This window comes from Emydura macquarii, unplaced genomic scaffold, assembly GCF_026122565.2.
Source record: "Emydura macquarii macquarii isolate MOO-44397 ecotype Brisbane River unplaced genomic scaffold, CSIRO-AGI_Emac_v2 contig_2246, whole genome shotgun sequence".
NCBI classification, from domain to species: Eukaryota; Metazoa; Chordata; order Testudines; family Chelidae; genus Emydura; species Emydura macquarii.
Window position 1 is genome coordinate 863,428 of NW_027132383.1, and position 14,815 is coordinate 878,242.

A 14,815-nucleotide genomic window follows, 5' to 3' on the forward strand; every position below is an offset into this window, starting at 1 on the left:
TAAATACGTGTTTCACCCCTGCAGAGATGCAGCTGTTATGCTCACAGTTACTAACCATGATGCAGTTATAGGGTAGATTTTTACTTGCTGAGATGAGCATCTCCCAAGACACACACTATGTTTTCCCTAGAGGAAAGAAAGCAATTATCCAATCTTATACGTGTATCATAGAAACAACGCTTCTGCCCCCTTCTCCTTTGAGTCTTTCCTCAAACACACACACTCTCCGTGAAGCCTATAAACTCTAGCCCACTCAACGTGATTGTTTTAATCTTTAAACCATCTTTACACTGACCAATGATACTCGCACTCCTCTGACCATTCAGCAAGTTCTCTGTGTTGTGTTTGTCTGTTTAGACTGCAAGATCTTTCAAGGAACAGTCCTTGCCCTTTCCTGATCTAGAGAGTGACAAGCTGATGGTGGTGAAGGAGAAAGAAGGACACAATCAAAATCATCAGACATTGACCAATCACCTTTCAGGTTCTTTCCACATCAGTAAGGCTTCTTAAGTATGGGGAATGTGGGCGCATCAATAGTTTATACATTCAGAGACAGGGAATTGAGCCTACGCAGCAGAAGATGACTCAGCGCTGCACACAGATCTACACACAGTGAAAGTTATTTTACGCCACCACCCACAGGACTATTGAAAACAAGCATTTGCCCAGTAAAACATGGTCTTTAACTGAAGGTCCAGCAAAACCACCCTAGAAGCAAGGGGAAGCTTTAGAGTGGTTGTCAATTAGAGGTGGCCCTGAGTGGAGATGTCACAGTACATGTGGGACAAGGTGGGGGGAATGCAAGGCTCTAGAGAAGTGGGACCTGGTAAGAAAGCCCTGATATAGGATGAAGCCCTCATCCCTTGCTGTCTTTTCTTCTCAACACTGACCCTAGAGCAGTGATCAGCAGGTTTACTTCACGGAGGAATGAGCAGCTCACTTCCTGCTTCCAAAAGCCGACTCCTAAAACTGCTTCCCCCACATGCAATACAGCTCTACTGTCACAACATCAAAGCCAGGAATATCAGGGCTGCTCTTACCGTCCTTGGCTGGGATGTGCATTTTAGAGACTGGCAGCCGGCATAGCCTGTGCTTGGTGATCTGCACCAGCTCCTTGGGCAGGGTTCTCTTCAACGGTGTCGAAGGTTTCCCCCGCAGGGAGTTTCTTTTCCTGAGAGAATAGTGGCTTTTCAGGGGCACGGTGGGGAAGGAGTTGCTCTTCTTATCTGTTGGGGAACTGCAAGAGCACAATATAGGGAGTTTAGAAAGGGGTCACAAAGGTGTAAGAGAAACTTCCCCCTCAGGTATCTGGGCTCTCCTTTCTCCACTAACATAGCAAGTTAGTAGCAGAGCTAGGAATAGAACCCAAGTCTCCTGATTCCCCAGCTGAAGCCTTATCCACTGAGCCATGCTGCTTCTCTACATAAGAGCAATGCAAACATCCTGACGAAAAACACAAATTTGATCCATTTCTGACAAAACACAAAGAAAGGAGCTATTTGACATCTCAGCTCACATCTAGATATTCCCCATCTCTCTACTACAGCTGCTGGCGGAGGATGTGCTTAAGAGGATCAGGCCAAGCCAAACAAAAAAGCAAGCAAGCAGACCCAAACCTCTCCTCACCCAATGGACCCCATCTTCTCAGCGCCATGTGGAGAGAGGCATCCCCACCTCTCTCTAGGAGATAATGCCATGGCATGGTGAGGAATATTAGTAGCAGAGAACTGAAAAGATCAGCTTGGACATAGGAGTAGGAGCCAGATGCCCCTAAATTCTAATCCAAGCTCTGTCATTGGCTCATTGCGTGGCCTTGGACAAATTACTTAAGCCAAAATTTTCAGCTTGATTCTGGGCATCTCTAGTCAGTTGATGCTGTTCCTGCTAGATAGCATCACAAAGCACACCCTTCCCACCAGAGGCACAATGCGACAAAGCCTCCACAGTGCTTTCATAGCTCACTAGCTTTAAGAAGCAAGAGACAGCTTGGTCCTGATCTCAGATCTGTTGCCACTAAGTCCACCAATCCAACCTATGCCCATTTCCTGTATGTGTGACTTAGTCCACGTGCCTTTTCCGTTCCCTTCTGTTTATTTCCACTCTTATCTTTCCCACTGTACATTACACTTATCAGATGTGGCCCACAGCAGAGGTTTAATTGCATCTGAATTGTGCAGAGCATTTCTGCTGCTTCTGCACACAGTGCTCTCCTAGTAGCATCCACCAAAACTGCATGACCACTAACAAGGATCCCTGTCAATTTCACTCTAGCGGGAATCATAAAAGCACCTGCCAAAATTCTGCAGATGTGATTTAAATACTGGGATTAAATTGGTGTACAGTGAGAGACCTTAAAAAGAGAGACAAGACCTGCCCAGGCCCAGGGGATGGTATCATGCGAGACATGCCATGGGATTGCTAATAATAATACTTTCTGTACATATAGACTTTTGCGCTGGGATCTCTTCTCCCCACTGTAGTATAGTGTGTTGTTCACAGATCAGCTGCTGCCTACTTCTCCAGAAGCATCTATGAATAAAGCTTGTGAAAAAGCACTTTGGGATAAGAGGCATGATAAGATGATAATTAATTTAAATAATTCCTCCTCCCCTCCCCATCTAACCAAGTCATAGCCTGAATCTGAAACCTGTTTCCTGATTGGACTTCTTTTCCCCTATTGAATACATACACATGAGGGGATACAGCTGGGGCAAAAGGAAATAGCAGTTGTTTGTGAGAAATAAAACAGAGTTGAAGTTTAAGGACATCCATCCCTCAAAAGCTACATATTTAATGCTGATCAGAAAGTCCCATGTTTGGAAAGGAAACCAGCAAGTATTTATTTGAACTGTCATAACACCTAGCAACACCAGTCATGGACCAGGTTCCCACTGGGCGATGCACTGTACAAACACGGAACAGAAAGATGATCCCTGCCCCAAAGAGCTTACACTGTAAATAATTGAGTCCTTGCTACCATTGAAGCCAATAGCAATTCTCCTACCGACTTCAATGGAAGTAGGGGTGGGCCCTAGGAGAAGTGCACAGAAGGTTAGGACGAGCTACAAAACTTACTCCAGACACAACTAGTAACTTACCAGGAACTCCCCCTCCTCCTGACGATTTTGGTCCAGCTCTTCACTTTATAAGTGGAAAGTGCAGCATCGTTGAAAGGTGACTTCAATCCACCATGACCAGTGGATGCATTGCTTAGGGTCTGAAGGCCCAGGTTGGCTCTGGAAACCTGGGAGACTGCAGCCTCCTTTTGTCCCTCAGACGGCCATCTGAATACTGACTTGGAAGTGGAAGAAGGCAGCTGTAGGTTGGATGCTTTCCATTTGTACTTACTAGGAGAGGCATCCAGTTTCGAATGCACTCCCGATTTCTTCTGTTTTGCTCCTAAGTCCCCCTTCAGCAGTGGCTTAGCAGTTCTCTCTGTTCCCACTGAAAGCTTCCTAGTGCTTTCAGAATTTCTGGGGCTGGTCCATTTCTTTACAGCACCAGAGCATTTACCAGGATTTGCTACCCACGTATAGTTGGTTTTCCTGAACTTAGAAGCTTTGCTGGAAATTGGCGTTGAGGCAGCTCTTTGGAGACTGGGTAGCTTGTGTTGTATTGCAAACGGGTTCTTAGCTGGGTTTATACCAGCCTTTAAAGTCGCAGCCTGAGCTGAGCTTGTGTGCGCCTCAGATTTTCCAAGGATCTTCGGCTCCTTCAAAGTATCTCTTCCTGCCCTGACTTGCTCTGAACTACAGTGAGCTGGAACCAGTGGTACCGGCTTCTTCCAGGCTGACAGCCAGCCTGATTCTCGATCAGGCAGAGCTGACGGCTGCTGAGGCCTGGATTTTAACGCTATGGCACTTTCACTGATAACTTGACGTGACTCAGGGGCACTTTTAATTATGTTATTAGCCAGTCTCTCAGTCCCAGGTTCACTTGTATCATCTCTGCCTCCAGCAACAGCAAGCTGGAGCAATGAACTCTGGGAGACAGAGACAGATGTTTCTTTGTCCTCTTTTTGAGCAACCCTTTGAAAGCTAGAACTTTCATGAACCCTTTCAGCTCCTTTTGGAGCAGCTATGGCTACTTTCACCCCAGAAGAACCCTGCTGGCATCCCGACTCACTAATGTTTCTATTGTCCAAAGCTGAGCTAGTCCTCTGTGGTAGTTTGAGTCCCATGACTATATTACCACCTGTTGTTAAGCCCACTTGCCTTTCCGAGCCCACTTCCTGTGGCCCAGGAGCCTGGCTACTCCTTTGGCTCACAAAAGTCTGAGGCGCAGAAGCAGTGCTTCCAGGATGATGTATTGGTGCAGGTGGTCTGTTTACAAGGGAGTACTTTTTCCTCCAGGAGTTACCTTGATGTGGTTGGAAATCCCTTGGCGCTTGCTGAGAATATCTTGCAGAGAATGCTCCCCGACTGGGGAAGGCAGTCTGCCTGGGATTTCTCCACCTTGGAGTTGTGGAAGGCGGGGGCACTGGTGCATTTCCATGAATGTTTTTATGGTCATTTATGAGATCTGAAGAAAGCAAAACAGCCTCTGTTAATTGCATCTTCCACAACAGTCTTGTAATAACAAGTTCTGCACGTTCCTTGTTTTCACATTGCACTGAAAACACCTGTTCTACATAAGCTCTCACACTCAGTAGGTTTCAAACATCATCAGTAATGCTAGAAGAAAAGTTGAGCTATGTCATGATTACAGATTTCTTATTATGAATCTTTATAGAGCACTCGAATACTACATCATCCCACCGTCTGGCCATGTTTAATTCCTTTTATATGCACCAGTCTTGAATCCACCATTCTGATCATTGTTCCTATAGGTCATTGGTGATGAGGACTACGGCAGGAGGGGGGACAGACAAGAAGGGGAGAAAACTTACTGCTTATTTTGTTTATAGCTATCTTTTTGGTTCTCATCACTGCATCTCTGAGCCCCTTTATAGTGGAGATTGCCTGGCAGCCCTAATCTGATTCTGCTCATATACAGCATAATACAGTCGCCTACAGAGGTGATTATTATTTGGTCTAGGAAAGGAAGAGTAGTCTCTTGCTTTAATAATAAGTCTAAGAGTCAGGGGGCTTGAGATCTAATCCCAGCTCTGCCGATGACTAACAACGTGAGTTAGTCACTTGGACAAATCACTTCATGTATCTGTGCCTCAGTGTCCCTATCAACAGTAATACGGATGAATATACTTACTAGGGGATGGGGATTGTGAGGCTTGTTAAATATCAATTTTATGAAGCACTTTAGGATCTTCGGATGAAAGGGGTTAACAAAGGACTATATCTGAGCCCTGCATTTTTTCCAGCCATCTCTGGGTGCTTTAACAAAGAAAAGCAGTTTTTTCTACTGCCAAAGACTAGACCATATATAACTGCAAAAGGACATGAGAGGACCTGCCAGCTAAACTCCCTACCCACAAACTGCTCCGCTGAGGTTGAAATGTATTTCAAAATGTACCATAATTCACTGAAAGATGTTTAAATGTATTTGAAAACCCAGCAGTAACGAGACACCCATCAAAACACACATAAAATCTCATGACTTTTTCTGCAGCTCTTCATTCCGCCCCCACAATCACTTCGTCTGCATTAATTCTAATGAAATTATGAGTTCCTCAGAGCAGGGACTGATTCATTTTACTTGTGTGTTCAGCCCTATGCACGCCTGTGGTGGTGCTGAATTAGCCATATGAGATCAGGTCTATCTGGTTCTGGCTGAGTTGGACAATACTGGTATGCCTATACTGTAAAGAAAAATGTGTGGTGCAGCATCTCAAGGCCTGGGTCAACTGACTCGGGCTTGGGCTGCAAGAATAAAAACAACAGTGTAGACATTTGAGTTCAGGCTTGAGCCCAGGCCCTGAGACCCACTCTCCTCCCTGGGTTTCAGAGCCCAAGCGGGAAGGTTGACACTGCTATTTTTAGCCCCACGGCATGATCCTGAGTCAGCTGACTCTGGGTTTTTGGGGTTTTTTTTGCCATATGGATGTAGCCTCAGTCAAACACATAAGCCCCGACAGAGGGGAGAGCACAAGTGTATTTGCAGGACCCAGGGTGGAGTTTCTAGCACCGCAAACTAGAAAAATCACCTTGCAACCCCACAAAGCAAGGTATGGCTGAGCCCAGGCAGGGGGCTTTCACCAGGAACCAGACACGGTCACACAAACAGGTCCCAGCCTCTCTGTGAAGGACCTGGGAGACCGGGCGGGGTAGGGGGGAGCCTTTTAGGGGTCCCAGGGCAGGGAAGATGCCCAGTCTTTACCCCCACAACTCAGACTGAGCATGGCCCAAACCCAGCGCCGGGGACAAGGAGCACCAGAGGAACGAGTGTCCCAGCAGCCTCCCCTCGCACCGCAGCTGAGTGACGGGACAACGGGCCCGGAGGGCGGCAAGGCGGGGGGAGGGGAAGGAACCGGACAAGGGGGGGGGACATTGTTTGGGGGGGTGAGTAAGGAGACCAGCGCAGCGACGGACCGGGAGGGGAGGGTAACGGTCCCTGGGGGCCGCCGCGGGGCAGGTCGGGAGGCGGCTGGGGGGTAACGGTCCCGGGGGGGCGGGGCGGAACGGCGGCAGAGTGGGGGGGGGGACGGGATAACGGTCCGGGGGGGAGGCAAGGGGCCGCCGTGCGGCCCAGCCCAGGGACGGAGGCTGCCCGTGGAAGCCCCGGGGCAGGGCGAAGCACGGGCAGATTGAGACCCGCGGCCGAGCGCCCCTCACCCTGCAACAGGCGGATCTGACGCCGCAGCTGCTCCTTCTCCTCCATCCCCGCCGCTGCGGCTGGCGGCGGCGGCGCCCGTCCTACGTCATCACCCCGCGCCCCCGGAAAAGCCTCCCTTCGTGGGGGACGTTTGCCGCTGGGCCGCGACGCCGATGGGCCGGTCACGTGACGCGGAGGCAGCGTCGCCTTGGCAACTGGCGTCGGGCGCCCCGCTCCCGTCCAGGCCGTCCGGAAGCGGGGACCTCCCGCTGCCTCCTCCCCGCTCCTGAGGGAAGGCGAAACCGGCCACGGCCCCCACTCCCCCCCCTCGGCTGCCTCCACCCCCAGCGGCCTGACCCCCAGACATGACCCTCCTCCTCCTCCTCCTCCCCCCCACCAGCCAGACCCGCTCCTGCCCCAGCCGGGCATCGCCCCACCGCCCTGACCCTCCCCCACCACCACTGGCCTGACCCCCCCACACTCTGCCTCTTAGGCGCCCCCACCAGCCTGAGCCTGCTTTGCCCCTGCCCCCCTTCCGTTCCCTTCCCTTCCCACCCAGGTGTCCTCCCACTGCCCTGACCCTTCCCCTCCACCCCTGCTAGTCTGATCCCCTCTTGCCCCTCCCAGACATCCACCCTGTGTGTCCCCCACCCACCACCACTAGCCTGTCCCACCTCTATCTCTCCCAGGCATCCCCCCCACTACCACCCTGATCCTCCTTTCCTTCACAGGCACCCCACCACCACTGGCCTGACCCTCCTTTTCCCCTCCCAAGCACCCACCACCACTAGCCTGACCCCTGCTCCACCCCTCCCAGGCATCCCCACCACCCACTTGACTTACCAGGCATCCCTCGACTTCCCTTCTCAAGCACCCGCACCCACCACCACCATTTGCGGTGGCAAAGCAGGGCTCCCAGCCATCTGACCCGCACCTGCTCATGGTAGGTAGAAGACTGGCACACTTAAAGTGAAAACAAAAACCCAGCCGGCCCGTGGCAGTAGAAATGCTAAGGCAGTAGAAAAACTGGCCAAGTGGCAACACTGTATAAGGCAACTACAGCAATTGCTAACCTGGAAAAGTAATATTAGGATAGTATTTAATGTGTTTGTAGCTGTCTTTTAATGCAATTTAGCAACTAGATATAAGGAGGCTCTGGCACCATATGAACATACAACTTGCCACAGACCAACACCATGTGCTCTATAGACCACAGTTTGGGAGCCTCAGCAGTAGAAGCCTGATTGAGGTCAGTAGAAAGAGTCTCATTAATTTCAGTGGGCTGTGGGTCAGATCCTAAATGATGAATTAGATAAGTATCATTTTTGCAGTCAAATTTCCTGACTACAATCATACTTCAAAGCAGCTCTTACCAGAGGTTAGGTTGAACAATCGCTATATAGAATTCAATTCCAGATCTTTTTGGGTGGCCCAACCAATCATTTTCTGTTGCGTTAAAACTTTAATTTCAAAACAAATGTCTAGCCCTTACCTTGTGAAGAAAACCTTCTGCAGGCAACACAGGGTCAGATGTTTTGACAATCTGCATACATGCAAAACTAGAAGCCCTAAGAGACCTGCATTCATAGTACTGTCAACCTCAGGCATTCAGAACCTTGAGTCAGGTCCTCCCAAACCATTAGATTGACTTAAGTATCATAAGATTTTAAAAATAATAAATGCTGGTTTCTTTTCATATGCCTTCTGGTGTTTTGAGCCAGTAGAATTCACATTTTCAAACTTTCCTTCATAACCAAGAGGGTTAGAAACTTTTTTTTTTTTTTTTTTTTTGGTAATGACCTGACCCCAGGAGCTGGGGCTTTAAGAAAAACACCATGTATGGACAGATTGGTGATGTAACCCCAAATCTGGTAACAATGTGACTCAATCAGATGTTAACTCAGAAACCTAAGGATGATAATTTAAGTGGCAACGTTATTAACTCTTTCACTGCTGGTTCTTTTAATAGAAAGATCCTGCTGGTCTGAAAGTATGGATGGATCTTGGGTTAGTGGACAGATCTTGCAAGGAGTATGGATGAACATACACTGTGAAGAAAGGATTATTCCATGGTTAGTGTGCTAGCATGGGACGTAAAAGAGCCAAGTTAAGTTCCCTATTCCTTCTGAACAAGTCACTGAGTCTCTGTGTGCCTCAGTGCCTGTATGCTATCTGTAAAATGGGGTAATAGCCTTACACTACCTCACCCAGATGTTATGAACACAAACATGGGTGGTGTGTGAGTCTTTCCTTTGGGGAGGCTACATAGCGCTGGAAGCTCCCAAAACGTAGGGGGCCACCAGCACCCAGACCGTAGCCTTGCCCCTGTGAGGCCTCTTCCCCTGGGGCTCTGCCCCAACTCCACGTCTTCCCCTCAAGGCCTTGCCCTTCCTCTGCTGCCCAGCCCCAGACTTTACACTCTGCCGTGGGGCTCCTCACTGTCCCGCCGGCTCCTTACTGCCCCCCCCACCCCCATGGGCTCCTTACTGCCCCCAGTCCTCCTTCCCAGGCTTCTCACTGCCCTCCCAGGGCTCAGTCCTGTCCTTTCCCCAGCTCACACCCTGTGAGGCCGTGGGAGGGGAAAGGGAGAGGCCCCTGCTGCAGCTGGGAGAGGCAGGGCAGCTCAGCATGTAGCAGCCTGGGGTACTCTGGTTAAGCCAGAGCTGGCCCTTGGGAGGCAGGAGCTCCACGCCTGCAGCCACTTCCCCTTGCATCTCAGAGTGCAGCGTGGCTTGTTCAGTTCCCACTGCCAAGAGGTGCTGGGCTCCAACCGGGTCAACGCTGAGGGGAGCTGGGTATGGGCCCCTGTGCTGTGCCAGCAGCAACACTGACATTGCCCCGCCAGCGTCTTGCCCCGGGTTCCCCGCCTGGCACAGTGCCGCAGACAGCTTGGAGACACACCTGCAGGAAGGCAGAGCCAGAGTGCCATGCCAGGGACAGGCCGGGAGGAAGAGGTGGAGTGAGGGTGGGGCCACAGTCTGAGTGCCGGTAGCCTCCCCAAGCCTTTATTTTCCAATTTGACTATTGGTTCTTATAAAATAATCCTGTATTAATATTTGTATTACCATAGTACCCAGGAGCCCTAGTCATGGACCAAAACCCCATTGTGCTAGGTGCTGTACAAAGATGATTCCTGCCCCAAAGAGCTTACAATCTCACTATAAACAATAGATCAATGGTCCACAAACTGTGGGATAGAATCATAGAAGATTAGAGTTGGAAGGGACCTCAGAAGGTCATCTAGTCCAACCCCCTGCTCAAAGCAGGACTAACCTCAGCTAAATCATCCCAGCCAGGGCTTTGTCAAGCCGCATCTTAAAAACCTCTAAAGATGTAGATTCCACCACCTCCCTAAGTGCACCCTTCCCAGGGGGTGGAGTGGAGGAACATTTGGGGGGGCATGTGGCAGGCCCATGCACCACTCAGCTCTGTTCTGTCCCCAGTCCAGCTCTGCCCTCATTCCCTCTGTCCTCAGGCCATCTCTAGCCCCAGCTCCATCCCCCATCCCTAGTTCCACCTTCAACCCAAGTTCAGCTGCTGAACTAACTGTGCAGTAATGGAAGGGAGGGCATGGACAGATTCCATTACTGGTAAGGGGTGCGGGCGACAAGAAAAATGTGGGCATCATGGCAATAGATGAGAGACAGACAAATGGGGAGTTCAAGGAAACAATGTGGCAGTATTGGTCAACTTGATAGGCTGAGCGGTCTCTGCAGTCCAGCTGTCAAGTTTTTTGCAGGCAGCACAAGAAAGGAGAGTCTTAAGGAGGGTTTTGAAGGTGGATAAGGAGGTAGCTTTGTGGATATTTGTGAGGAGCTCCTCTCAAGTATGAGAGGCAGCACAGGTGAAAGCATGAAGGGGATTGTTTGAAAATTTAACAAGTGGGGATGGAGGCTGGCATCATGGGCTGATCAAAGGCAGGAATCAAGCTTTAGATACTGACTGAGAAATGAAGTTGTAGATAGACCATGAAGGGCCTTGAAAGTAAAGATCAGTAGCTTCTGTTTGATATAATAGAGATAGGGGAGCTATTGGAAGGATGTACAGAAAGTAGAGTGACGGGTTAGGAAAAATATCATTGCAGCTACGTCCTGAATGGCTCTGAGTGAGGCAAGATTGCATTTGTCAAGGCCAAAAGGAAGGATGAATGGGACTGCGCAGAGATGAGTTCTAGAGGGAGCAGAGAGAGAGACCAAGGAGAGAGCCCCTCCCCTGCAGAAAGTTGGAGGGGCTCATATGGTGCTAAGCCCTCCGTCATTTTTTCCATGCAGGTATTTCACACTTGTGACTGTTCCTTTTAATTTCTGTTTAAGTAGCCTCCTCGTTTTTGTGTAATTCCCCTTTTTGAAGGTGAAAGGGACAACTGGAACCCCAGAAGGGATGGGATGAGGTGACTAAAAACAGTGACTCAGCCAGTGGGCCGAATTAGGAGGCGAAGAAATTGCCACAGTGCCAGAGGCATTAGCCCGGCAAGACAGCTGTGATGCCACATCTAGCCCTGAGGGGGTGCTTAATAGTGAGTGAACTCTATTACAGGACTATGTAAGTATCTAAGATCGATAACATATTACCTTACAGATTTCTCCTATTGTCGGGGGATAATACAGACCCTTTGAATTCATCGTTAGTAAATGCCAAGCATTCAGCAGTCTTGCTAGATGTATGTTAAAAACAACATGTTTGAAAACCAGCAAGTATTCCTGATGCTTGGTCTTTGATAATTATACTGCAGTTGCATGACACTTGTTTGTGAGTCCAATTTAATTAAAGAAACAGTAAAAAGCAAGTACAGGCTTTTGACGCTGGGTTGGCAGGGAGTCTGTATGTGAGAACATGCCCCAGAGAGGATGGCACGCTTAAGAGAAATTAAATTGTCTTGTTCAGCCTAGAATAAACCTTGTGCTAATCTCTCTAATGGGTTTAAACGTCACCAGAACTGTGTATCTTGTGACGAGCATGCACTAGGACCCAATTAAGTTACTCACACATTTGAAATCATAGCCTTTATCAGCTTTGGTTTAGTCAGGAGTCTCGCGGTGGTTTACTAGAAACTTGCTGAGAAGAGCTAAAATGCTAAACTTAGTTAGCGCTGAACCAGCAGATTGCAGAGAACTGATGCTAGTGTGGATAGGAGTAGCTAGTATTTCCTGCTGGCTGCTCACAGAATTTGGCTTCCGAACGAGAATGCACAGGGATCTTCTAGGAACCTTTTACCCTTCAATATTACCTATAACAAGCATCAGCCTCATAGGGGTTTTTCACCAACCTAGAGCCCTGCTATTAATAGCAATAAAAGAGCATAATCAGTTCACTGCATAGCAAATGCCAATTAATGAACAGATCTATCTAGATATTTATACCATCCTCATCACTATAGAGTCTGAGCATCATATATATATTTGCAAAATCTAGCAGGTGTCTAAGTCTTTAATTCTTGCACTTCTTTTTGCAGTCAGTAGGATAGGTTTGGTTTGGTTTGGTTTTCTTTGTATCATGGAAAAGACTTGCTTAAGAGAAGTGTCATGCATTGGGATTAAAGGGAATAGTAGAATCTGTGGTCATTCTAATTTCCTGTAGAAGGGAGATCTGTGGCCACTAAGAAGGCTCTGCCTCCCACTCTGACCAGTCTCAATTGTCATTCATAGATCTGCAGTCTGTGAAGAACTCAGCTATGGTGGAAGGTCCCGGTCATGGAGAGAAAGGCAGTTCCCTGCAATATGTAGGCCCAATCTAATGAGGGTTTTGATTATTAAAACCATCACCTTGAATTTGATCTGAAGTCCAGTGGGGGCCAGGGTAGCTACTAGAGCAATGGGAGGCTAGTGGAGCTCATATCGACCCTGTGTCAATTAGGAAATGAACTTCTGCATGCTGAACCAGACAAAGGTTTTTCAAGGCCTGTGTTTTCATTCCCAGGTACAGTGTTGTAGTAATCAAGCCTGGAAGTTATGAATACATGAGTCAGTGGAGCGAACCCTGCCCTTATCAGGATGGGATAGAGTCTCCTGGCCAGATAGAGATGGAAGAAGGTATTTATAATAGCTGTTGCTAGAAGGGTATATTTTACCCTTACATATTTTATACGTATTTTAAACACTCAGACTGCTCAGAACTACAATGGCTGGTTCAATGTAAAACACCAGTAAGATAAAGGAGGTGGTGAAGATGGATTTGAAGGCGGAAAGTGAGACTGCCTGGTACATGGGACCAGGAAGGAGATTCCAAGGAAAGGGACCCATGTCAATGTTGGCAGAGAGCTAGCTGTCTGGCAGAGGAAACGAAGGGAGAGCCAGAGCACAGCATATTGGCAGAACATTGAGTGCAATATGAGAGTGGTACTGTAAGAGATGAGACTAGATGTAGGCTGAGGTGGGGTGGAGCAGTGCAAGACCATGAAAGTGAGGCTGAGGTGTCTGAATATGATACAGAAGGAGACAGAAGCCAATCCAAAGCTCCAGAAGGAGGTGAGCCAAGGGCCAAGCAACAGGAAAGAAGGATAGCAGCATGCTGGGTAGGTTCAAGAGCTTTGATGTGAGAACTGGGGAGAGCATAGAAAAGGAGGAGGTTGAACTAGTCAAGGCAAGAAGTGGTCAGGTATGAACAGAGACATGCAGGCAAAGTGACTTGCCCGTGGTCATGCAGCAAGTCATTGGTAGATCCAGGAATAGAGCCCAGCTCTCATGACTTCTAGTGCTGGATCTTAACCATCTTTCCTCCCTGTAGGAGCAAATTAATGCTAGTTAGAGGCGTCTAGCCCCATTGCTATCAGGCTGTTCAGCAAGCTGTTGGGAAGCAGCAAGTTCCAGTGGATAAGGCACTAGAGTGGGGATCAGGAAACTAGGGTTCTGGTTCCAATTCTACCACTAACTTGCTTTGTGTCATTAGGCAAGTCACTTCATGTTTCAGTTCTCATCTTCTCCCTTTGTCTCTGTCTGTACACTGGCACTGTCTTTGCACTGCACCACAGGAGGACCCTGATCTCAGCTGGGGACTCTCCTGTTATCGTTATTTATTAGCATTGCAATGCGTCAATGAGATGCTTGGTCCCCAGACACAGAAAGGAGCCCTGAAGAGCCTGACACTTATTTACTACTTTTAAAAAGTTGCATCTGTTCTGAAAACTTGCTATTCTTACTTTTAAAAAAACGTCTCCCAAGGGCAAATGAACTTTAGAATTGTATTTTTTGCTGATAACAGCAAGACTCAGGAGTACATGCCTGAGGGAGGGAGATGTCTCTTGGGTTATATAGAAAATGGAGAGAAAAACGTCAGTTACAGGAAAAGAAGCTACAGCTTAATCCTAAAGGAAAAGTCACTTCCATTTATCAAACAAATGTTACTTTTCTACTACAATTCCTGCATCTTGGCTCCATTCTTGCCTGACTTTAGTGCCATCACTCTGCTGGCACCTGCATTGCACACAGACTGATGCAAATGAGTTTGGGGGAAAACACTAGGAGGAAATGGGAGACCAAGTTTAAAGTCATTTTAGTGACTTTCGTGTAATTCAAAGTGACAGTGATTATTTGTAGAAGTTCTTAAAGGAGAAAGTGATCTAAAAGCCAAAGTCTATGTGATCTCTTAGCTCTCATCAGCTAAGCGAGGTAGGTCTAAGTCAGTACCGAGATGGCAGGTATCCAAAGAGGGACTTCAGGAACTAATGAGAACATAAAGTCATAACTCTGCTGGACAACAAAAACCATGGACTTAACAGGGACACTGATTTTATGACTCATTGCAACAATTTGTAATGCACCACACTGCCTGCTGCCCTTAAGTGCCCCCTGTAAACCTTTTATGCATAACACTCTAATCCCCAATGGGCCATTTCATTTCAGGTGACCACCTCCAACATGCAACCCCTTCTGCTTAACAATCTGTCCCAACCTGTATTTAGCTCTTTCGCTCAGACACTCATAGAATCATAGAATATTAGAGTTGGAAGGGACCTCAGAGGTCATCTAGTCCAACCCCCTGCTCAAAGCAGGACTAACCTCAGCTATATCATCCCAGCCAGGGCTTTGTCAAGCCTCAGCTTAAAACCTCTAAAGATGGAGATTCCACCACCTCCCTAGGTAACCCATTCCAGTGCTTCACCACCCTC

The 14,815-nt window shown here is 48.2% G+C and overlaps 1 protein-coding gene across 2 annotated transcripts in view; it reads right to left on the bottom strand.

The window, feature by feature from the left end:
• Positions 1-6,818, bottom strand: part of ZC3H3 (zinc finger CCCH-type containing 3) — a 318,307-nt gene extending 311,489 nt beyond the window's left edge. For both annotated transcript variants that reach the window (XM_067560071.1, XM_067560072.1), the window contains exons 1-3: positions 6,732-6,818; positions 3,099-4,521; positions 1,041-1,237 (exon numbers count right to left, since the gene is read on the bottom strand). In XM_067560071.1, the coding sequence (XP_067416172.1) occupies positions 1,041-1,237; positions 3,099-4,521; positions 6,732-6,777 (1,666 nt within the window). In that variant the 5' untranslated portion in view covers positions 6,778-6,818. The remainder of the gene's footprint in view (positions 1-1,040; positions 1,238-3,098; positions 4,522-6,731) is intronic.
• Positions 6,819-14,815: the final 7,997 nt, after the last annotated feature.